At 38.0% G+C, this 26447-nt stretch overlaps 1 protein-coding gene across 1 annotated transcript; it reads left to right on the top strand.

The window, feature by feature from the left end:
* Positions 1 to 12440: 12440 nt before the first annotated feature.
* LOC114078944 (sulfotransferase 1C1) lies at positions 12441 to 26010 on the top strand. Its single transcript, XM_027919988.2, has 7 exons — positions 12441 to 12612; positions 14725 to 14853; positions 19173 to 19270; positions 23240 to 23366; positions 24306 to 24400; positions 25531 to 25711; positions 25898 to 26010. Exons 1-7 carry the CDS (start codon positions 12441 to 12443, stop codon positions 26008 to 26010), a joined length of 915 nt encoding a protein of 304 aa, XP_027775789.1.
* The last annotated feature ends 437 nt before the right edge of the window (positions 26011 to 26447 follow it).

Raw genomic sequence — 26447 nt, forward strand, 5'->3', positions numbered from 1 at the left:
CAACATTATTAGCAATTAAGGAAATGCAAATCAAAATTACACTGAGATTTCATCTCACACCAGTCAAAATGGCAGTCATCAAGAACACAAACAATAAATGCTGGAAAGAATGTGGAGAAAAAAGGAACTTTTACATTGTTGGTGGGATTGTAAAATACTAAAAACCACTATGGAAATCAATATGGATCTTCCTCAAAAGACTAGGCATGGAACTATCATACGAATCAGCTATACCATTCCTTTAATTCTAAAGAATTAAAGTCACCATAACACAGTTACACAAGCAGTTCCATGTTTATAGCAGCACAATTCACAATAGCAAAACTATGGAACTAGCCTAGATGTCCATCTACAAGTAGATGGATAAAGAGAATGTAGTATACACACAATGGAGTTTTATTTTGCCATAAAGAAAAATGAAATTATGTCATTTGTAGGAAAAATGGATAAAACTTGAGATCACTATTTTAAGTAAAATAAGCCAAACTCCAAAGGTCAAGGGTCATATGTTTTTTTCTCACATGTGTAAGCTAGAGAAGAAAAAGGTAAAGAAACGTGGTGAGGGTGGTGGGGATCTCATGAAAAGCAAAGGCAGATCACGGAGTAGACAGAGAAGAGGAAAGAGACCAGGAGGAGGCAGGAGGAGAGGGAAAGAGGAAATACTGCAGAATGATATTGGCCAAATTCTACTGTTATATTGTATGCATGTATGAATATATAACAACAAATCCCACCATTATATGCAACCATAATGAACCAGTAAAAAATATGGAAAAAATAAAAACAAAAACAAAACTCAACCATAGGCTACAAGAGACCAATTCCTTCATTAGTTCCATTTTGCTTATAATTGAACAGATGGAAAAAGGCATTCCACACAAATAGGAACCAAAAGACAGCAGTGCTAGCTATATTGAAGTCAAACAAAAATATAGTTTAACTAAAAATCTGTATCATTATCATGAAAAGGGTAAATTCACCAAAAAGATAAAACAATTATAAATATATATGTACCCAACATCAGAGAACCTAAATACATAAAGAAAACAGCAGATCAACAAACCGAAGAAAGGTGAAGCCTATTTTACCACTCCATGTCGGTGTAGGCAGATCTGGGCTGGGCCTGGGCTGGGCCTGGGCTTCCACAGTGGTCTGCTGGACTCTCAGAATTCTCTATTAAGTGAAAGCCAACTAAATGGAATAAATTAGAACATTTCATCTACCACCCTTGGAATTCATCCGTTCATGACCAACTAATATGAAAATTGTCTCTGGCAAACATTATATCTGCATATCCTTGCAGGTATTAAATAAGGGGCATAATACTGAGATTCCAGTTCATAACAAGGGCTGATATTTTGTTTTGCTTTATTTTGTTTTTAAAATTTTTTAATTGACACAATTTTCATTCATTCAAAGGTTAGAATATGACAACTTGACACATGAATACAATGTGTATTGGTCAAATCAGGGTAATTAGCATTTCTGTCTTCTCAAACATTTACCATTTTTTCTGTGTTGGAATCTTCAAAGTCTTCACTTCTAATTATTTTGAAATAGATAATAAGTTGTTGTGGACTTTGGTTACCCTACTGTTTTGTTTTGTTCTGTTTGTGCTATTGCGTAGCAGTTTTGATTTAGCTTCTGTGTGAGTGATTTTCCTGTTGCCTCTACTCTTTTGTTCAACAATTTTCTAATTGATTTATGAAGTATGGATCTATTCATATATTATATATTTGTGTGTGCATTTAATTTTTCCAGTCTTCTATGTTTATAATTTATCATGCAGATAATTTTCTCTTTTCTGAAATTTTCAGGCTTTATAATTATCTTCTTGTATGGATTTTGATATTTATTTCAAGACTAAGAAGATATTCATTCATATCTTGGGGCATTATGAAGCATTAGTCTCCAGTCCATCCATAATAGTATATAGTGTCAGGTGGGGAACTGTCTTTTTCCCAATTTTTCAAACAATAATCAAACAATATGCTATTTCCCAGAAACTGGGATTCTACTTTCACTCTTTCTAAAGCTATGAATAAATATATTCTCTTCCACTAAGAATATATATTTTTTATGACAATGCCAAACTTTGGAGAGAATAATATCTCCTCTCCCTTATTTTTTTATTTTTCAATTTCATTTTAGTTTAATGTAATCATTCTTTCATGGGCTGGGATTATAGCTGTGTTAGAGCACTTGCCTAGCATATATAAGGCCCTGAGTCCAACCGCAGCACCACACACACAAAATATTTTTCATATGAAAGTTTTAATATTTTTATCTTTTTACATACTTACATTAAATCTTTACTTCCAGAAATATGTAATTTTATTATACATACAAAATTTTCTTTGTCTAACAATCTTTTCATATTGATATAAACATATTTTGTTAATTTTATTTTTAATTTTTTTTGCAATGTAAAATTTCTCAATGGAAAGATATACTAGAAACTGTTGAGGATATTTTACCTTTGGAGCAAAGAGCTAAGAGTGAAATGGAATAGAGAAATTTTACTTTCTATCCTATACACTTTTGTGCTTTTAAATTTTTTCTTACTTTTAACTTTTAATTCATTCTAACAAATTTATTAAACCATGGGATTAGGTTCACTTTGGTTTTCTTTCTACATTTTGTGGATTTTTTTAAGCCACCTTTATTATTGTTTTAAGGCTATAAGGTTCTCAAGTTTGTACATGACAACTCATGAATTCAGCAGACATGTGTTGAATCCCAGCATGTGGCATCATGGTGACTGGGAAGGCAGGGCCACAAGGTACAACTCAGGTCTCAGGAAGCTCACGGCCTTACTGGAAGGGAAAAGATGCCCCTTAAGAGAATTACTGAGTTCACACAGAGGAAATTGCCAGGTGTCATGGAGCACAGAAAAGAGAGATGGCTGCATCCAGATCACCTGGGACATAACAAGTTTATAGCCACTATCCTGTAATAATTATTAAAAGTAGTCCCTATCACTCCACTTGTTCATAAATTACCCAGTTACCCTGACAAAGAGCATCAAATAGCCTTGATCAGTTCCACAGGTCAAAGAGAAGAAGGTGTCAGTGAGGTCTTAAAGGTCTTAGGTCTGTATTAGTCTACTTGGGCTGTCATAACAAAACACCACCACAGACTGGTTAGCTTACAAACAGAAATTTATTGTCTTGCAATTCTGAAAGCTAGAAGTCCAAAATCAAGGTGTAATCAGAGTTGGTCTCTCCTGAGACCTTTTCTTTGTTGGCTGGTAGATGCCATCTTCTCCCTGCAACTTCACATGCTCTTTCCTCTGTACCTGCCTATGTTCAGATTTCTTTTTCTTACGGACACCAGTCATTTTGGATTAGGATTCGCTCTAAAGATCTAATTTAACTTAATTATAATTTAAAGACCCTGGCTCCAAATAGAACCACATTCTGAGGTAAAAAGGGTTAGGACTTGAATACATTATTTGGTGGGGACACAATTCAACCCATAACAAGATCTTAGGCGGAAGGGTCCAGACAGTAGTGAAGAGCCTCTTGCTGAAGATTACAACTCAAGTGGCGCTTTCTCTTGACATTTTACAAATATATCTGAGTTGATTTTTTCCACTCTGTTTGAGGTGATTCCTTTCCTGCTCAGCATGCGAGGAGTGGCTGAAAGCTGAGGGTAAAACACTTTCAAACCACCCTGAATAGTGTCACTGTGCTCATGTTCCCACCTGATTCCAAGAGAGAACTCAGCCCTTATCTGGGAGCCCTAACTGCAGAGTTCCTGGGATAAGTCTCCATGTCACCATCATGAATTTCCAACTGGCAAGGCCAGGGTGGTTCCAGTTCAACTCTGGAGTTCCAGATCCAGGCTCTCCTTCCCAGGCAGCCTCCCTGCCTTAAGAGTCACAAGTTCCCCCGCACCTCCAGCATGCATACAGTTATTCTGACCCAAGTCCTATTTCCAATGCTTCTAGCCCACTAAGTTATTTTCCCATACACTGCCCAGTAACCACCTGCTCCAATCTAGTGCCAGTACCAGGCACTGGAGATGCACAGATAAGACTCAGCTCCACATCTCAGGAACTTAAGTCCTCACAGGAAAATCTGTTAAGGAAATCAACAATTGGATTTCATGGAGGTGGGACTTCGTCTCTCAAAGTTTACAAAGTTTGCTTTCTCCCCTGGGTGATTTAAAATATATACATAAATGTATATTTATGTATAAATAAATATATATATGCATATATTTATAAATATATACATATTTCCCACTACAGACCTACCTAAAACTGTAGTCCTGTCTGAATTTCACTCAACTGCATTTTTTCCTCTTCTCTCAGTAAAGAAGGAGGAAGTCAGAAATCAGCCTCATTAAGGCCGCTCCTCAGGGACAACATGTCAGTTCATAGCCTGAGGTATGTTCTACCTCTACATGAGCAGGTAAACAATTCCTTAATCCTCTTGTGATCACACATGGTTGGACTTATTTCCAATGAAATCCTATAAGTCCCTAAGATAGCTGACCTGTAAGTCTAGATTTCTCTGAAAGCACTTTCTTTGTGGAGAGAAACCAATAATCCCTGCAGGTGTCCAAGTGGTAAGTTGATACACACCACAGGTGCCCCACTGAATAGAGGCCAGCAGACCAGGCAGCTGAGCTTTGTGACTTATTCTTTCCCAATGGACAACACAAGCCTGTAATAACATTAAGTAATACTTGCCAGAGTACACATTCCCATAACCATTGCCAAAACATTACATCTAGAGCCAAGGGCGTGAGACCTAAGAGAAACTATTTCACCGCAGAAGAGTTTCTGAGCTGGTCTCCCCATTGTCATTTCTATCCCTTACAAAGGACTCTCCAACAGCAGGCAGTGTTCTCTGTCCAGTGGAAATCAGAACCCTGATTTTAAGCAAGGACCTAAAGTCTTCTAAGTGCTCCTTTTGATTTAGAATGAAGGCCGAACTCTTATCTAGTCCCAAAGCCTACTTGGGCTGCTCCCTTCCTGCCATTCTGATCTTACCCTCGACCACCAACCCCTCAAGACCACATAGGCTTGAGCCTCTTGTGGTTCCTAGAGCAGGTCAAGTCCCAGGTTTTAGAACTTGTGGCTCCCTCTGCCTGGAAATCCCCTCCCAAGGCCTAAATTTCACCTTCTATCTGCCTCAGAGAAAATTTTCATAACTTATTGATGATCAACCACTGGTTCCCATCACTAGCTCTCCTTATTTTTCTTGTGACATAACACGTACTGGACTCTTGTTAATTGTTACCTGTCTCTCACATCAAATGGGAAACTTCTCTCCACAACATTGACACTTAGGTAGTGCCTAGCACATGTGCTCAGTCACTGTTGGATAATGGGTGGGGATGGGTAGATGAACAAAGGAAGACCACCCATCTACCTTTGGCATTCAGCGAGAAGACTCAAGAGTCATCTATTTTTGAACGACATAAATAAATGCCTATATTCTATTTCACTCCACAGTGCACACATAGTCACTTGCTGTTTTCAAATGTTGAGGCCAAATGTGAGTGGCCGTCTGGTCTCCTTTCATTATCCCCCTCTTGTTCCCCATCCCTCCCATTGGTTAGTCCAGTTAGAAGTCCTGGGGCATTTGTATATGGACAGCAGAATCAATATAGTGACTGAATGTTTTTTGGTGATTCATAATAAACACATCTTATTGTTTAAGTTCTAGGTGTGGGCCTCAATAATTGATGAATATTAGTAATTTCACTTTCCAGTAAAACAATATACTATTTCTTCCATTTTGCCCTTCTTCCCCAGAGCAAACAGAAACTTGGAGTAAACTGAGGTCAAAACATAGTATTTACAATTTAAAATCTTATTACTTAAAGCAAGAATCTTTTGGATACACTTGACTCAAAATAGTTTAAAATACACACACACAACACACACACACATACACACACATGCATGTGTAATATATATATATATATATATATATATATATATGTAAACTTGGTAGGCTTTCACTATAATTTAACATAAAAATTTGAAGTACAGTTTACTTAGACAATTGTATGTTTGCTAATATATTTTTCTTTAAAATAAATGCTTCAAAAACTGGAGAATCCAGTAGATCAACTAGATCTAATTTTGTATATTTAAAGTAGGCATCAAGTTTCCCAAATCAGCTTTGCATTTGAGATATCTCTTTCTACTGTAGATTGAACCATAAAGTAGCTAAAATGTTTTGAGCTTCAACTGTTTGGATTCAAATCCTGCACTAGCCTCTGACTCCAGATGAGTTATTGATGCTCTCTGGACCTTAGATCTCTTACCTATAAAATAGGAAAAATGATAGTACCTGTTGGACAGGACTTTGGTAAAGATTTTAAATTACAATAAAATAAGTAAAGCAGTTAGGAATTGGGCTCAATATCTATTAGCTTTTAATGAGTTTTAGGGAATAATCATTTGGCTTATTTCATTTGGGATCTGCAAGTTTCTTGCTTGGTAATTAACATAAACAAAATGAACTTGTAGAGCCTCACAAATCAAATTTAAAAATTTTAAATGCAGTTTAAACTGCATGTGTAACAACAACAACCAAAAAAAAAAAAAAAACATATAAAACAACACTAGGAAAGATGTAACTACACCTAATAAAATAGCAACAACAGTTTTAGCAAATGTGTAAGATTACCATGCAGTGTGTCTCTAAGGATATTTTATAGTAAGAGATTTATACAAGACACCCAGGTAATTAAGTTAAATAAGAAAAATCAAATAAAATGCCTAATTTGAAATTATCAATTAGTGGGAAAATGAAATATAGAAAGACATTAAGTGTTTCACTGCATCTTTAGCCATCGGCTTTCATTCTTCCAAGAATATCATGCACATCACAAACCAGGGATAGCAAACAGGTTTTATCTTCTACCCAATTCTTATCAATTGGAATGACTCTCTGATGGAAGGATTCTGTGGACACATCAGGGTTCGTTGGGAAAAAGTCCCTAATCATTTATTGATGTACCCTACAAGTGCAGAAGGAAAAATGAAGCAGCACATGCCACGTAATTACTACTGCTAATAATTTCAAACTTGTAAATCAAAGTGGTTTGCCAGTACCAGGAAAAAGCAGCCGTAGGTCAGAATAGTATGGAACCAAGGCCAGGGTGTGCTCTCAGGAAGTCTGGTGGAGTTCACCACCAGGGCTTCCATTTGTTCCTTCATTCACCTCCTCCTTCCATTGTTCAGTACTGCGGTTGTGTAGCCTGATCCCTGGCACACCTTAAGCAGGTCCTATATCTAAGGAAGGAAGGGACAGGATTAATGCAAGAATTGCTCAGCAGGCCCTCCTGTGCTGGTGGCTTGTTGGGGTTTTGGAACTCAGACTCGTGAGCTACCCTGGAGGAAGAGTTTCAAGAGAACAGAGAGGAGAGTCAACAAGCAGAAAGCAAAGGTCTAGGTCTTGAGAACCTCCACCTGGAATCTGGTGAGTACTGGCTGAACATCCTCATAGTGAATGACCAGAATAGCTTTCATCAGGGAGGAAATACAGAAGAGAAAAATATTTTTTTTCGTCTATAAAAGAGGGAAAAAATTTTTCTGCCTCTTGTACAACATTTCCCAAGGCCTCTTTCCATTGTTCTGTGGTAAAATTATTAGATTCATAACTGAGTCTTTCTTCAAGGGTTAACTTAAGTGCTTTCTGAGCAAATCACTGCCAGGTCCTTACCCTCCCTGTAGAAGAGAGACACGCTGCCTACCCTCATGGAGGAAGCTGGCCTCCCAATTAAAATGTGTCTGATTTAAGATTAGGCCAGGATCTCTTCAGTGGAGTTCACACAACAAGGATATCGGGGTTCTCTAGCCAACTTGCACTGCCTGTTCATAAAAATCCTATTGAAAAGAACAGAAGCACAGACAGACAGCAGATTAAGGAGCCCAGGTAAGCATGTTGCAGAGTCTGCTTACCCAAGGACCTCCTTGAGGTCATTCCACAGGGACTGATCACCAAGGGTTGATCCTCCTTCCTTTCCTTTAGCTAGAGAGAGATACCTTCCTCTTCACCTACATCCTCAGAAGGAATTTGGACCACACAACCACAGACACTTGGATCTGACAGTCTGACTTCACAGGTCTCACAAAGCTCTTACCCAGGTGGTCAGCAGGGCAATGCTAGAGGTAGGAATCCAGCAACTGAACTATTGACCCTAGTCACCATGCTACTCCAAGGCCACAGGAGGCAGAAGGAGGCTCTTTTGGAACTATCAGGATCTCAGATGAACAAGGCTCAGAGGGTGCCTGAAATACCTTTCACCCCAGTAACAGATTAACATGGTACTAAAAGCCCCTAGAGGCACTTAGGCATGAACTTGGTTTATGGAGACAGTATCTTTGTCACCTGACAGCATCCACTTAGTGGACTATCCTGTGACCTCCTAGCACTCTCTAGGCTCCACTGGAATGAGAATCTCAAAGCTGAGACCCATCCCTCAGGTGAATTTGTGATGTGTATGAAGGGACCAGGCCCCAGGGACCTCCTTGAGATTATTCCACAGAGGCCACTCACCAGTGTTGACTTCTGTGCCCATCACCCTGCCTTGGAGCACAGCAAAAGTCCACAAGGACACAGTAAGCATATGGAATGTAGAATAAGAGCATCCCTGACCCAACGGGGCACATTCACATCACCCAGGCAGTGACCTAGACCAGGCTTCTGCAGAAAGCACTCTTGTTCCCTAAGAGAGTACTGTCTCACTCAGATCTCCAAGTCTCAGGTGTGATAGAGGCTGGATCCAGGAGGCCTGAAACTCCCAGGCAGCCCAGGATGAAACTCTCTCCTTCCCAGTGCAAAAGAGAGCTTTCCATGTGCCAATTTCATCTTCCCACAGGGAAATCTGCAGACCAGAGCTATATCTGCAGTAATGATTATGTGTAGCCCTCTAGGGCTGGGCAGGAAGCAAGCTGTAACTCAAGAAGTAAAAGATGCCTTCCCATCTGATGGGTGGATAAGCTCAAAGTCACTTAACAATAACAGAAATCAGGTGCCCACTCTGCACTGGCATCAGACCAGCCACAGAAGGAGCAAGTTACACAGATATGGTTCCTGGAATTGAAAAGCAGAAGCTAGTTTGTTTATAAATTTCTGTGGCCAAGTTTGCTAAGTATCACTGTTTTCCTATGTTATTGAAATTATGTTTACTAAACTTAATGTGTTTAGATGCACATTTAAGAATTTATATTTTAGGTACATACAATTTATGTTTTTACTCAGTCTAAGAACTTTGAACCATTTATGGCAAGGAGATAGATCCTTTCTTCCAGTTCACAGATTAAAGGTTTGTTTTTTGTTTTTTCCCCTTAAGCCAAAAATAACAGATTAAGGAACTTCCAGTTCTGATTTTAAAAACAGGCATATATACACAATGGACTATTATTCCTCACTAAAAGAGAATAAAATCATGGCATTTGCAGGTAAATGTATGGAGTTGTAGAATATCATGCTAAGTGAAGTAAGCCAATCCCCAAAAAACAAATGCTAAACGTTTTCTCTGATATAAGGAGGCTGATTCATAATAGGGTGGGAAGGGGAAAGCATGGGATAATTAGAGGAACTCTAGACAGGGCAAAGGGGTGGGAGAGGAAGGGAGGGGGCATGGGGGTAGGAAAGATGGTGGAATGACATGGATATCATTACTCTAATACACGTATGAAGACATGAATGGTGAGACTCTACTTTGTGTATAACCAGAGATATGAAAAACTGTGCTCTATATGTGTAGTATGAATTGTAATGCATTCTGCTGTCATACATAACATAACAAATTATAATAAATAAAAAAATAGTGATTTATATATATATATATATATATATATATCTTACAAGATATTCTTTCATAATAAAATTTCATGTATATGTATATATATATATATATATGTGTGTGTGTGTGTGTATATATATATATATATATATATATATATATACACAAAAGGCAAGACGAGACTATTTGAAAAACCCTCCAAAGACAAACACTAAGAAATCCTAAATACATACAAAAAACATTCTTTGAAATGTGGAGTTGAGTGTACAGGGATAAAAGGAAATTCCAATGTGCCCAGAAAAAAAGACTCCAACATCCAGGCACAGCATAGCTGGAGTGGCTGCCCCACTGGATGGGGCTGGTGTTTAATCCTCATGAAGATGAGGAGCTTGTGATGAGCAGAGTATGATGAACAGTCTAATACGAATGTGAATTCTAGAAAGGGCTCTAGAAAAAACTGCCACCCCCACCATAGGAGAAAAGTAAAAACGCTCAACTGTGTCATCCTGTGCTCAGAATATGTGAGCGTGAGTCTGTGCAACAGATTTAAATCATTAAGCTCATTAGCTAGACCCAGCAACCCCCAAGACAATAAATTAACACAAAAACAAATCAGAAATTAGTAAGATCCCTGAGCCACCTGGTCTAGTGGAGACAAGGCCCTGAGCCAGGCCTTATAGCATTCTGACATATGGCCCCACAGAAAATGAACTCGCCATCCAAAATCAAAAGTCCACTCAAAAGCAGAAAGGAAAACAGCATATTGAGGCTTTCTAAACCTTCTGGCAATCGGAGCACAGATATATAGCCATTAATGTTTTAAAATGTACATTAGACATAACCAAAAATAAAAACAAGTGTATATAAAAATAGATACAGCTATGGAATTTTTTTTTTTAGTAGAAACTGAACTTGGGGGCACTCACCTACTGAACCACAGAACCACAACCCTGGCTCTATTTTGTATTTTATTCAGAGACAGGCTCTCACTCAGTTACTTAGTGCCTTGTTGCTGAGGCTGGCTTTGAACTTGTGATCCTCCTGCCTCAGCCTCCTGAGCCACTGGGATTATAGGCACACACCTGTACAGGCACACACATGCCTGGCTCAGAAATCTTTTTAAAAAGCTAGGTAAAATACTTTTCTAAAAATACATATTCTTTAAAGCATTGCTGAGCTGGCGAAACTGTAAAGGAAACCCAGAGAAATGACAAGGAAGTAAGTTCCTAGTGAATAGGAGGGTTCTTGTTCAGACAGCCAGAGGGACTGGGGGCCAGGAACCAAACCCCAAGAGCCCAGAACATGCAGAGCTTGCTAAGGGACCAAATCCAGTGGAAAACCTACCTTGGGAAAGGGGGTGACACACAATCCCCCACTGTGTCGGTGTTGACTTTGTAAAGAGGGAGGAACATTCTACTGAAAAATTTGAAACTATAAGCTGCCTCTCCCGTGCTCCCATAACACAGTAGTCTGACAGTAAATGGGACTTTGTTTTTCTCATATATTTTTCTTTAGATTGGCAGGGAGAGTATGAAGAATACTTGGGAATCTTCTCTCAGATTCGCTTCTAGATATTTTCTTCATGTTTTCCACTTCTGTTCTCCCTTCCCTTCTCATATTTATGTGCATATGTGTGTATTTGTACAAGTAAGCAAATATGAATGCACACTATTTTACTGAACCATCTAAAGGGATGTTGGGGGCACTGTGACACTGCAGCCCTGTATACTTCAGCTGATACCTCTGAGGGTAAGGCTATTCTTCTCTCTCATCCTAACACTAAACATACAGTTTATGTCCTATTTCCCCAATGCCTTCTAAAACTTTTTTTTCCCATTTTAGATTCCAGTTAAGTTTTTTGAATTGCATTTGTGTAGCTCTCTTTAGTTTTTTTCTAACCTAGAACTGTCTCCTCTGCCCAAGCCCTTTTGTCTTCTTTTATTGTATGTTGTTACATGATATTGATTCTTTTGAAGAAGCAAGTCAGGGTTACTTCCCCTAGAAAATAGAGGTTATATGCTTAGCTGGCTTATTACTCTTCAGTCAGAATTTGAAGACTTACTGCATAATCTGTGATTGTAGAAATCCAAGGGGATTTCTGTCACTCACTCTGTCACGGTGCAGTCTCTGGATGGTCATTGTCTAATGAGGAACCCCAAGAGGAGTGTAAATAACTTCCCCAAGCTCTACAGCTACTCAGATCCAATGCAGTTTATTCACCCTCTTCCAACATGCTTCAAAGCCAGTCAACCTGTATTCTGATTCCTTTCTGGCTTCTTTGTGTTAAAACCTGACAAGAGCCCTTTGCCATGGGTTCTTCATATCTCTGCTTGTCACTCAGGCCTCAGACAGGTAGGCTCTGAAGTGCCAACCCAAGGGAGACAATTCCCCAGATCTGCTTTCCTTCCCCATGTTTATCTCCATTTGAGATGCATTTGCATCTTTATCATTTTTACACCCTGAAATAAAGCTTTTCAAAATGCTCCAGGCTTCCACAGCTTTGACTTTTCTTACATAAATAAATATTAAAAGCAATAATAAGCTCCTATCATGCACCTCTCCTCTCTTCAAAGAAAAAAATTAAGGAGTGACTGTTCTAAGTATTAGAAATGACAAAAGTATACCTTTCTTTTAAGCACCTGTCAAGTCCACATATTAAAATGTCCTTGGAAGAAATGAAAGATCTCCACCTGGAGGAAAAATACCTACAACCAGAAACCACAGAAATTGATGGAATCCTCATGACCAAGCTGATAAGTGATAACTGGGACAAAATCTGGAATTTCCAAGCAAAATCTGATGATCTCCTCATTGCAACCTATGCAAAGGCAGGTGGGTGTGCAGAAATAGTAGTAGGTGACATCAGCTTTAGCAAAGCAATGATATTGAAAGTGGGACTCCTAATTTTAAAGAATATAGTGTTTCTCCAGGACTGGTCCCTGGAAAAAGTGAAAACAAGACTTATTCATGAATGCAAATGCAAGATCCTCCCTCTTCTTTGGGTCCTTGGTAAAAAAAGAGGTGGCCAGAATTGCAAAGGAATGAAAAAAAAAATTACAAAATAATGTAAGAGCACAGAATCTAAGAAATAGTGTGGAAGTTCTTCCAGTAGATCGTGGCTGCCCAGGAGCTCCTTCTTCTCTGTTAAGCTCTCCTGGAATGAACAGTAGCCCCTATTTCTGAGATGTTCCTCCTAGGAATAAATTGACAAGAAAATGAATGCTTTCAGCCCAATAGATACTGGGCTAAAATAACTGTGTCTAAAACCTATGTGAGTATGGCGGAATGCATCTGGGAAAGTGGAGATGATGTCTACCAGCTTCTTATAAAATGAAGTGGATTATGTGGGGGGAAAAAGGCAAAGGATATCTCAGGATTGTGCAGAGTAGACAAATAGGAAACACAGCCACCAGAAAAGACTGTGATGAAGTTACTGATGATCTCCTGCATTTTCTATATTTCTAATTCCACACAGTGTGACCAAGTGAAGCAAAGAACTATAAGCTGTAACCAGTTTGAAAAAAAAAAATCTCTCAGGGACCACTTGACTCAATAAGAAAAATATTAGATATTCATAACCAGAAAGATTGCAAGAAAGTGTGCATTCACTGAAGATATTTGGAAGATGCTTCTTTCCTCATAGGTTCTGAAGCACCCCACCTAAACTAGGTTAGGGGCTTTCAGTTTCTCAAGACTCTTCTTTCCTGACTAATTTGCTTTGGACACTTCTCTTGCCTAGTTCTGAACTTCATCCTGTATGGTTCCTCAGGAAGAAATTTTGTTTCAACTCACCTTGGAAATTATGCAGTCAACCATATTGTCCTCTATATCATGGTCCTGACACTCTTTCTCTCTATTCCCCACTTCTCAATACCTCTCAACCTCCTGTGGGCCTTTCTTACACTTTCCAGCATGGAGAATATGCCCGCCTCTCTCTTAACTCTTGAAGTTTCCTCTCCTGGTTTGCCCTGCCTCCTTAATGGAGATGCACACTCCATTCCTGCTTTGAGTCTTCATTCCAGGCCTTGTACCTTTCTCCTCAATTAAACCTACTGACCCCCTCTGCAATAAGTCAGCCTTCCTCCCATAGTTTAACTTTTGCCTACCCATATTTCCATTTATATCCCTCTTCTGTATCATTTAGAATTCAGGTTGACTACAAGTATCAGAAAACTCAAAATAACACAAAAGAAAAGTTGTCCTTATATTGGTAGTCCAATACTGAAACAGTGGTTGCACCCATCATCAGCAATCCTGACTCCTTCTAACTTTCTACTCCACCACCTTAAGATGTGGCTTTTGCTTCTATGGTCCTGTATAAATTGCTGAAGTTCCAATCATCATTCCAAAATACCATCAAAGAGGTCGGAAATAAAGAGTTAGTTTCTGTACCTTCCTTTAAAGACTGCTTCCCAGAATTTAGTGCCCTGGCCACATGTCATTGCAAGAAAAATTGAAAATGCAGCTTTTTCCATAAATAGTTATAAGTCCAGCTAATATTTGAGGATCTCTTAATTTGAAAGAAAAAAAAATGAATAGTAGCTAGATAATAAGCAGTCTCTGCCATTTCTCCTCCAAAAAAACATAGTAAGCTTGTTAAAGGAGGGATATTGGCTAATTCATCTTTATGTCTCATTACATTTGATTCAATATTTATACAACCAATCTAGGTCTATTACCTGCAAATTTCTATGCTAAATACTAAGGATACAGAGAACAGGTGTTGCAAAGAAACACATATTATGAGCAGATCATGACAATGAGAATGAAGGGGCACCAGTGCTCAGAGGAGGACCCCACCCACTTTGGTTGGCACAGAGAGAAGGTGACACATGAGATGATCCTGTTCCATGTTCAGAAAAAGCAAATTTAACTGAATAATCAAGGAAAATGGATCGAACTGTGCCATGTGTGAATGGAATTGAGAATAATTGATGCTTCTAGGTACAACCTGGACACAGGAGATTGTGGACATGATCCAAAATGATGGAGATGTGCAAAAGTGCCAGAGGGCCAACACCTTTGACCGGCATCCTTTCCTAGAGTGGTCTTTACCTCCACCTCTCAACTCAGGTAAGTGTGCCCAACTGGGACCTGAGAGGTTATTACCAACATACAAGGTCAGTTTTCACCTAAGAAAATCATTTTCCCATAGGCCTCTTAGGAAGTATTTCCAAATGAAACTGAGAAGGAATTTGAAGATAATCTAAGTCAGACAACTAGGAAAAAAAGACTTCCAAATTCCTTTTCTAAGATGTATGATTTGTCAGCATCAGGTACACATTCCTTCCTTATGCTTGAGCATTTTAGTGTAGAGAAGGCAGATGGATCCTAAATGTCTCCCCAGTGTCCACATAGTGAAGGCTTGATCCCCATATGGAGTTGACAGAAGGTACAGTACCTTTGGTAGGCAGGACATAAGCGGGAGGGGTTTAGAGCATTGGGTGTTCCCTTGAAAGAGAGGGACCTGGGCCCTTTGCTCTCTGTCTTGCCCTTCCTGTCCATGAGGTGAGTTGTTTTGTTCTACCAAACACTCTCACCATGAGATGCTGCTTCATCATAGGCCCAAAGCAAAAGGTCCAAATGCTCATGGACTGGAACCTCTAGAACTGTGAATTAAAATAAATATTTCCTCTTTATAAGTTGATTATTTGAAGTATCTGTTTTCATGATGGAAAGCTAATATAGCAGGATTGAGGAACCATAGCACTCATTGAGCCATATTTTTTTTGGTATATAGATACTGAAATATTATTTAGCCATAAAGGAGTGAAATTCTGTCATTTGCCCCAATGTGAATGTGACTAAAGAACATTATGTTCAGAGAGATATGCCAGACACAGAAAGAAAAATACTGCATGTTCTTGCTCATATGTGGGACTTAACAGTTAATTTTATTGAAATTGTAGACTACAAGTCACTAGAGGTTAGGAAGGGGGACCAGACAGAAATTGAATAATGAGCATCAAAATACAGTTAAATGGGAGGAAAGAGTTCCAGCATTCTATACAGGACAGTAGGTCATCTATAGTTTACAATAATTTCATTATGTGTCTTATAATGAACCAGAAGAGTTCAAAGTTTCCTAGCACAAAGAAATGATAAATAAATGTTTAAAAAGATAGCAATGCTAATTATTTTTACTTGATGATTACATGTTGTATACATGTTACATTATCACAGTGCCCCATAAGAATATATAATTTTGTGTTGATCATGTGTCAGTTGTTTTTAACATGTTTTAAAAAGCCACATTCCTGTGTCATTCTGCTACCAGTTCATGAAGGGAATGTCTTCAAATGTATTTTATCTAAAACCTGTCTACCAAAGAATTAAATCAAATTTATATAGTAACAATATCAAAAAAGATCATGCATCACACCAATATAGTAAGAAATGTAAGACACAACACTCTTGAAGAGTCTGTAATCAAGTTGAGAATAAAGAACATGTTTTTATAAAGTATATAGTAATAAATGGGAGCTTTGGCAACAGAAGATAACCCAATAGTGAGAAGGCATAGACTCAGGAATCCAACAATTCTGCTAGAAATAGTGGTTGGGATTCTTGACCATGAACAAGTTATTAGGCATCTCAAAATCTAATGTTTTTTATTTGTAAAATAATAATACCTATAATAATACCTATTATTATTTATATAAATATAAATAATAATAGCTAATAATACCAGATATTTGTTATAGCATTTTCTTAATTTAATAAGGTCTTTAGCACTATAAATCTCCTCCTTCTTCATTTCATATGAGAATTGAATCCTGCTTTATCTAATAGCATCACAATCCCTTTTTATTTTTAATTTGCATGTTTTATCTCTCTTCATTCCTTTATTTTGGCCTTTATATTAGTCAGTGTGTTTTAGAAAGGTCTATTCTGCATATAGTTAGATTTCCTTTTATGAGTCAATTTGAAAAACCTTAATACTTCTAAATTTAAGAGCACTGACTCTTATTGATATGACTAATAGGTTTGGTTCTAATTATGTCAGATTTCAAAATTTCAAAATTTTGGTTCTAATTCAAAAATTTTGTTTCTAATTATGTCAGATTTAAAAATTTCATTTGAAATTACTGTGTATAATAATGTTTACTGTCTTTATATGATTTTTTCTTTTCTTTTATTAAAGTGTATGCAGGACTTTTTGTTTGGGCTTTTATTGTTTTGTTTGTTGTAGTATTTTTTTATGATTAGGAAAATTTCTACCTTTTTGCCAGTGTTTATCTATCTATAAATTACTACCTCTAAAAATGTAAATTTTTTTTTCTCTTACATAATCTTTTACGATCTGATATGCTGGTTTCAAAAGAATCCTCTGACTCCCTCATTACTTATACAGAAGCCGGTGATATTACTCAAATTTTGAGTTGCATTATTTCTACTTCATTGTAATCTATAAGATCTACACATTATTTTACCCAGGACTTCACTTGCATTATTTTAGATCTAGTACTAAATAATGTGAAATATTGCTCTTAAGTCCTTTTAACAAAGTGTTCTGGGTCGTTTCTTGCTTCAATGAAACTTATTCTCATAGATAGTGAAGGAAGGGCTCCTGTGTGCTGTATTTACTGACTTCTTGCACACATAATCATTTATTCTACAACTTTTTGGTATTTAAAGCACAGCTGCACTGGTTACAGTATCTCTTATTCACAAGTTCTTTCCTAAAGCCTCTTTAAAATGCTACTTCACTTTTTCCTTGTTTGTTTGTTTGTTTTATGCTATTTTAAAGAAGTCCAACACTAGTTGTATTCTCTCAACTTCATGAATCATTTCATCTGTTTTCTAGAGGTCCTTATCTTTAGATGTATAACTTCAGTATGTTTCAGAATTGATCATTATAAATCTACTTCCCATGGCTCAGATGTAAATTAAAGGCCTTGTTCCAGAAAGTTTGTTCAACTTATGGAGTTAAAAATTAGTTCCATCCCACTATTTTTTTTTTTTTTTTACTTCTCAGGAACTTCAATGCATGCCAGTTTTGGAACTTCCTCACCTGTCTTCTGCTTTGGACACTTTCTTTTCACTTCTTTCATTTTGTCACTGTAATTTTCTTTCTTTCCTTCAATATCTCCTATTAAGTTTGCATTTAAATCTTTTGTACTTGTCTATCTTTTTTTTTCATTTCTACTCTTATTGTTTGTAGTTCATATATATATATATATATATATATATATATATATATATATATATATATATATATATATTCTCCCAAATTTCTGTTTCGGAATATTGAATTTAGTCTGACAGGTTGTGGCACCATGTTTTCAGGTTTGTAGTTGGTTTGGGAAAGTGTTTGGTTTGCTTTTTCTGACTTTTACAGTAATTTGGTATTAATACACTCAGCCCTTTTCCACTTATGTTTGTTTTATAGACAGTCCTTAGTTTGAAAGCACCCTCTTGCATCTGTAGTGCCTCTTCTGTGTGCTTTTGTTTGTGGATAGTGGTGATGATGGAAGAGGAGGAATAACAGTCAAGAGTTGCTTTTCTTTTCATTTCCACAAGGTCTTCACTTTTTTCTCCCTTCCCTTCCTTCTTTCCTTTCTCTACCATATTCCCATCTAATACCTCCCTTTCTCTATAGATCTGCTTCTTTGTCAGAAGGTTTGTTCTCCAGGGCTGACACTTCTGCTTTACTTGCAAGCCTTCCCCTGAAGTTTATGTAGTGTTTAAGCAATCCCAGCCTGACCTCAGTGTTTTAGCACTTAGCGTTGGACTTTCTCTTTCTGGGAATGATTTCGTCTATGCCTTACTCAGTCTTGCTGGCCATGCTTGTCTCCTGTTTCTCACAGAGCTCCACCTCTGTGGCTGTCCACACCCACAGACTGATGATTTCCCCTCATGGCTCCCACATTTAACTATGTGGAAAAATGACTTGATCACTATAAAGCTCCACTTTTCAGTTAAAAATATCTTGCTGCACAGTACTCAGTGCTGGCACATGACAGGAACTTGGTTATGGAAGTAAAAGCTGAAAGAAAGGCTGAAATTCTAGACAGAGCTTCTAGGGCCATTGAGGTGCCCCAGTAACCTCCCTCCTTCAGAGGAATAGGCAGCTCTTTTCCATGCAATAATAGAGATGCCCAAAGAACCAAATACCCTGAGTCTTATTCTCACTAAACTTAAACCTCCCAAAGCCTCTTTGTCTGCCCACCCCGGCACACATCAGTGCTCAACAGGAGAGGGAAACAGTATTGCCTCCATGTTTTTCTGTGCCTCATTAGTGTTGTACCCTACCAGAATGGACAAGTAAACTGATGGGCAATCATTCTTTAAGGCACAAAGCCAGTCATGTGGTCAATGTGATTCCCAACGTTTGACAAAACACTATTGGATCCATGTAGCTGATGAGAAATGTTCAACTTATTTCCCAGGTCTGGACCTGGCCAATAAAATGCCTTCTCCTAGAACTCTGAAGACTCACCTACCTGTTCAGATGCTACCACCATCCTTCTGGAAAGAGAATTCAAAAGTAAGATTTGCTACTCTAAGTAGAAACAAGCAAAGACAGCCAAAGGAAACTAATCAGAGAACTGCATAGAACATGGTGACTTTAGGCCACAATACCATACCCTCCACTCTAGATCCACCTTCCTTTCCTCATACTATTTCTAGAAATATACTGGGAAATTGTTCTGATTGACAACTAAGCCACCCTCAAAGGCAGTGATCAATGAAACAAAGCAGGCATTTCCTGAGGCAGGTTGGTATCTTAGTTTGGGTCCTCCAACAAGCATAGGGTATGGGGGAGTTAGATATGCAAATATCTATTTGGGGAAAAACCTGTGGGGAGAAAGTAGAGACAAAGAAGCATAGAGAGCCATCAGATCGTGATGCAGGCCTGATCCCGTGGGGCAAGTCAGGAGAACTGGGGACATTTGCAATGAAGCCCTGAACAAAATGCAGCCACACCAATGCAGATTCTCCAACCAAAGCCAACCATCAGAGAGTCCTGATTGCCTAGATAGCCCTATCATGCTCACTCTTTAGCTAAGAGCAGCCTTTCAGAAATGTGGCCTTTCAAAGAATATGGTGGCAAATTCAGAGTGATGCAGCTGAGTCTGTCAATTATATTCTCCATTGTCAAAATCTGAAGTCCATGCTCATGTTCACTATCTGGCTATTCCAATTAGATAATGTCCACTTTGGTGTTTAAAACTATTTCTCTTCCTTTCAGGATGAGAAATCTGATTTTGTTAGCATCTAGAAACTTGGCCCACACTTAAAAAGAACATATCTCATGAAGCAAGCTTCCAGGTGCTATTATGCCTCTATGTACTCCTTTAAAAATATTTTTGACACTTCCTAATTCAATTCCCACAAATGCAGTGTACATTGACTATATTAGTGTTTCCTTTTGATATGTGCTCTACCAGTGAAACTTGAAATCAATGTAATATGGAATATAAAACAAATACCAAATTAAAATTTACAATACAAAGTACAATTATGTGGCAGAATCAGATGCTCATATTAACTGGACTAGAATATCTCCTTATGGGCAAGATCCTAGGGAAACCCAATTACCTGAAAGTTGCAAACAAAGTGAGTTGATGTTAAGTTTCTCACTGCCAAGATAACCACAAGCTCTTTCACTTTCTGTGCTGAACTCAATGAGAAACCATAAGAGTTATGTCTGTTTAGCTATAGCACTGTCCTTGGTGCCGTGCCCATATACAAAATGCAATTCTGTTTTCTGGGTTTCTATGACTCACCAATTCTTTATCTTGACCATCTCCTCTCTCCAAATAAAGTACAATACTACTGAATAGCTGTTCATATTCAGAAATGCTCTCCCATTCCTGTAAGGGGGAAAGGGGAGCAAGACAAAATATTATAGACAGCCATAAGACTATGCTTAGGAATTCTATCCCATTCCTGAGATTACACCCAAGATACCTTGACTCGTGAAAAATTTTTGCTTTATTGCCACAGATACTTCCATTCATGACATGCTAATTTTGCTGCTCAAAAACCAGTATTATTACCAGATCTTGTAGGCTTAGTGTCAGAAGATACACTAGCCCTTGGTTAATCACCATACTAACACCTTCTTTTTGTAAACTCAGGTCTTCTAAATAATGTAGAAATATCAATGGCATTATCTCTCTTTATGCACTAAGATTTGTGAGTTAGTTGAGTAGGAAATGACTTTAGAGAACTTAGTACAAGCTTTTCATTTTAGGATGGTAGAAAAGGATGAAGAGTGATTGCCCAAAGATATCTGCATCTATTAAACAGTACCTGGGAATGTTATTATTGCAAAATGGACCTTGTAGGTATGATAAAATTAAGGATCTTAAGATGGTATGATTATCCTGGATTATTCAGGCCCTAGATATCACCATGAAGGACTTTATAATACAGGAGAAAGCTGATCAAAGGAGGAAATAGGAAATGTGACAAATAAAGAAGTTAGAGTGATCCAGGAGGGTGTCAGGAGGCAAAAAAATGCAGGCAAAAAATGCAGTAACACTCCAGAAGTCAAACACAAGGAAATGAATTTTTCCCTAGAACTACCAAAAGGAACCAGCTTTGCTTACACCTTGACTTTAGCCCAGTGAAATCTGACCTCCATATCTATAAAAGAATAAATCTACATTGTTTTAAAACACTGAATTTGTGGTGACTTGTTTCATCAACAATTCAAAACTAATACAGGTCAACAAACTCTTGGAAATTGATTTAACATTGGACTACACATCCCTATCTAGCCCAAGACTCACACTGTTAGTTACTCAAGCCTTGAAAGCAAGAGCCGACATAAAAATTAAGAAATATCTAAGAAAATATATTGATACATGGCTTTGTAGCTGCCTCAAATTTTTTGGTTTCTTAATTATGTTCATGAATATTGGATGGAAATCCAACAGCAAAAAATGGGCCAGAAAAATAGTCATGACAGGACTAAGAGAATAATAGGTGAAATGCAGTTGGGAATGTAAGAGAGAGAGAGAGAGAGAGAGAGAGAGAGAGAGAAAGAAATCCACCAAGAGGAAACTATGACTGAGTATTGGTTGTGTTGGACACAAATTCTGTTGATAAAGTGATATGCTGGGCAAAAGTGCTTGAGAAAATATTGAGCTTGTATCAGTTGGCTTTGAAGTACTGTAATGAAATACCTGACACAGCTACTTGTGAAGTAAAAGGAGGACTATTGTGGCTTGAAGGTCAAATACAAGACCAGGCAGCCCACTTAGTTAGACCTCCAGTTAGGGCAATTTATGGCAAAAGTGCATATTAGAGTGAGTTTTCACATCTTTAGCTATATATATATATATATATATATATATATATAGAGAGAGAGAGAGAGAGAGAGAGAGAGACAGAGAGAGAGAGAGAGACAGAGAGACAAAAAAAACAGGACACAGGGTCCTACAATCCCCTCTGAGAATACACTTCCAATGACCTAAGACCTCCCTCTCACAAGGCTCAATCTCTTGAAAGTCCATAGCACCTTCCAGTGACCCTAAGTACCAATTCTTTACATATGGACCTTTTGGGGGAACACTACCCATCCTCACAGTGCTCTTCCTCCCGAACCCCACTGAAAGCAGCACAGGTTGGAACAGGAGCCAAGGTGGTTAGGGCAGGAGGGGGACAGCAAGACAAAAAGCTAAGAGTTCATTTTTTCCTTGCCAGGACATACCATTGCCTTTCCTTTAAGAATCAGCATCACAAACATCACTAAAGGAAGAGTTGGCACTGTCCTTAGAGGTCCTCAATCTTATCCATGAATAAAAACATAGAAATGATAATTTATCTATAAGCCTGGGATTCATCTTGTAGGAATGGGACAATAAGCTCATTGCTTTAGCTCCTTCCACTTTATAATTTAGATTTCTTGTTTATCAAAATCCAAGGAGAACCTTTCCTTCACATGTTATGATCCTCTCAAGTTCAAATATTGAAATTCTAATCCTCAAAGTAATGGTTTTAAGAATGGGGGTGCTTTCGTAGATGATTAGGTCCTTAGGTCCTAATATTAGGACTCTTATAAAACATGGTCATCTATGAGCAAGCAAGACATGACCAGACAATCTAACCTCTAGAATTGTGAGAAATAACTTTCTAGTTTTTATATGACACCCAGTCTGTGGTATTTTGTTTGAGCACCCTGAATAGATGAACATACCTTATTCTCCAAGTTAAGTTAGGATGAGTACAGTATTTATGTGCAAACCAGGATAATTCTAGGATTTAAAAAAAGAGGTACTCAATAGTAATACAAAGACTACCAGCTACAAATCAGAATAATTTCTAGGCAGACTGGAAGAGACGATCACTTTGTAGAAAACATATGTACATTCTATTACTCCAATAGGATCATCCAAGATTCACCAAAACAGCTTTCTAAAAACAACAACCTCAGCACTAAATGGTGATAATTTTCTATCTTGCTTACTCTCTGCCTCTCTCTCCCTTTTCTGGATGATTCCAGATTATCTATGTAGCTAGAAATGCCAAGGACTGTCTGGTGTCCTACTATCATTTCTCAAGAATGAATTCAATGGTGCCTGACCCTGGTACATGGGAGGAATACATTGAAACATTCAAAGATGGAAAAGGTAAGTGAAAGGAAACTGTGGGTTCCTATTTTCTCACTCACTTAGCTATTGACATCAAAAAAGAAGAGTTTTCACTGAATTGTATCTGTCGAGGTCCTGCAAGGAAGTAGATGTCATGAATGAGGTCTCCCAGGAGATGTCAACAAATAGACTATTTACAATGCTGTGGGTAGAGTTTTGGGAAATCAACAAGAACTAGTGAAGTATTCTTGAAGGAGCAACAGTTTCCTGGAGATAGGAGAGGTCCCCTTCACAGGAGCTGAGGCCCTTGGTGGAGGTAGCAATCAACAAAGTGAGCCAACTGGGAGGCATCAGTGAAATAAATACATTGTTCTTCCTCTCCTCCTGCTTTCAAAAGCCTTCCAACGCTCCTTGAGATAAAGTCCATCTATAATTCTGAGGGACAAGGAGCCCCTGGTGACAGATTGTGCAGGTCAACTTGCAAAGTGCTTGGCAATGTAGACAAAGATGCAAGGTAAAAGAGGGTTCACAGGGACGACAAAAGACACCCAGCAATCTTCTCTCCCTCCCATTTACCACCACTGAAAACAAAGATGCCCAGAGAGCAGGTAATTAGAGACTTTTTAAAATAAAAGTCTTTTTTTTTTTTTTCAAAATCAGCATGTTGGGAACAATATTTATTGATCTATACAACTTGTGGTGATGCAAGGAAAAGATTTTTATTCCCTGGCCATAGACAATGTTTTGTGGAAAACTAAGTTCAAGGGTGGAAATATAACCCAGGAAATTCAGAATATTTTTCACAATTTTCCAAAATACTTTCAAAGGACAAGTTTTCTGTCTTGTGCAATAAGAATCCTTCTGCTCAGTACCTTTGTATTTTGGTTGTATTTAGTAATTTTCCTCTTTTATTTGATAAGTCATGCTCATTTGATAAGTTTCATATTGACATTGATGTCCCTTCTCTCTCCTCCTCAGTGCTATGGGGCTCCTGGTATGACCATGTAAAGGGATGGTGGGATATGAAGGACCAGCATCGCATTCTCTACCTCTTCTATGAGGACATGAAAGAGGTGAAGGGCAAAACAATCCCCATCATGTCCTCCCAGTTCCTGGGATGTAGGGACACTGGAATGTGGACTTACCAACAGAAGAACCTCTCCATGACACTCTTTCCAGCTAGGTTTTCTCCTCAGCTCTAAACACATTTTTTGTCTTCAGAATTATCTTGACTTTTGTTCACACTTTCCAGAAGATCCTTCTTCCTCTAGAAATAGCTTGTGCCTTCTAGCCAGATCACCTTGTTGAATCCTGATACATATGAGCCATGTTTCTTTACCTACAAAATTATATCATCTCTATCTCATGAGATTATTGTAAAAATTTTTTGCAATCTTAATTACCAAATGTGCATATTTCTGTTCAAGAAATCTAACTTCCTTCTCTCTCTTCTATACCCTCATCACTAATTGAGGTCTAGTCCATAGGAAATTGGCAGATTAATATCACACATTAGGACAGTGAACTGATCATTGTGGATGAGTGGATAGCAGATTCAACCCTTGTGAGTCTGGATTAATGTCCTTGAATTACAAAACTACCACCTATGACCATGCTAAGAAGTTCTCTAAAATTTAATCTAAAGCTATAACTCCTTTTTTTGCAACTTTTTTAATCAGAAAAAAGCAAGGTATAAACATGTTAATTTCTGGGTAAATTGGATATCCCTTTTACTCATCCTTTTATTAGCCTTCTATTAAATTCATAGACCATTTGCTGCCAATTCTTATAGCCCAGAGACTAGAGTTAATTATCATACTAACCAATACTATCCGTTGTTCACTATACCTTCCCTGATCTCCTCCAGAAGATGACATTTATCCTTCTCTTGAGGTCTCCTGGTGCTCTCTCTGGGTGCAGGAAGCACATACTTTCTCCACCAGAACCTCAATTGGTCATTTTATACCCAATTTCCTTCTTGCAGGGTAATTTCTTTGATGATAGAAATAGTCCCAATCTTCTTGTTGCTGCACATCTGGGGTAGTACAGTGCCTTTCACTAGTAACACTTGAGAAATATTTGTTGAATATGTTTGAATGAATCCCTTAACACATCTCTTAAGAAATGCAGTTAATCTAAACAGAATATCATCCCTAATGGAAGACCCCAAAATATTTGTTTTGTGTAATTGTTCTACATACAGGACCCAAAGAGGGAAATTGAGAAGATACTGAAGTTCCTAGAGAAAGACATAACAGAGGAAGTTCTGAATAAAATCATCTATCATACCTCATTTGATGTAATGAAGCAAAACCCAATGGCCAACTATACTACTCTACCTAGCAGCATCATGGACCACTCCATCTCCCCTTTTATGAGGAAAGGTAGATGAGACATATATCCTAAGATGCCAAGTGAAACCCTGTAATTCTCATGTCTACTTGGATTTTTCCATTAGTGTTTTATGCTGCATTGCTTATTCTTGCCAGCAAAACCACTGTACAACTTGGGTGTACACTCAATTCTCCCTGGACTCCTGCAGCAATCACTGAGATTTTGCCTTGTTTCAGGAATGCCTGGTGACTGGAAGAACTATTTTACTGTGGCCCAAAATGAAGAATTTGACAAGGACTACCAGAAGAAGATGGCAGGGAGCACTCTGACCTTTCGCACGGAGATCTGAGACTTGCTGGTGGGGGAGGTGGGGTGCTGCCCCAGACTTTATTACTAGATTGTACCCATTTAAGCCCCATGATACTTAAAAGCATTCTTCCTCCCATCCTAAGTCATTCCACACTATCTGTAGATCCTGTACTACTATAATAATACTTCATTAAAACATAATCAAATCCTGGGTAGAAAGTTTTAAATTAAGTTACATGGTCATTGGTGTGGACTCCTGCCTCATGAAAATATACTCTGTACTAAGGCAAAATAAATACAACTTCACTCCATCACTTGTCTACAGCTATCTGGTTTCTCAAAGACAAAACTCCTGAAAAGAGATAAATAAATAAGAACAGAATTTCAGCACAAGAGAAATTCAAAAATAAAGCAAAGGGAATGAGAAGTACCAGGGAGAATGTGAAGAACTATTTTTTTTTTATTCTAAACATTTGT

Source organism: Marmota flaviventris, chromosome 14 (assembly GCF_047511675.1).
Source record: "Marmota flaviventris isolate mMarFla1 chromosome 14, mMarFla1.hap1, whole genome shotgun sequence".
NCBI classification, from domain to species: Eukaryota; Metazoa; Chordata; class Mammalia; order Rodentia; family Sciuridae; genus Marmota; species Marmota flaviventris.

What these genes read in the sequence shown, in the direction of transcription:
- LOC114078944 (XM_027919988.2), top strand. Translation starts at nt 12,441, where the DNA reads ATGTCCTTGGAAGAAATGAAAGATCTCCACCTGGAGGAAAAATACCTA. An exon ending in ACCTCCACCTCTCAACTCAG is followed by an intron (nt 14,854 to 19,172) that starts GTAAGTGTGCCC and finishes CTTATTTCCCAG; the next exon opens with GTCTGGACCTGGCCAATAAA. An exon ending in TCTATGAGGACATGAAAGAG is followed by an intron (nt 24,401 to 25,530) that starts GTGAAGGGCAAA and finishes TTCTACATACAG; the next exon opens with GACCCAAAGAGGGAAATTGA.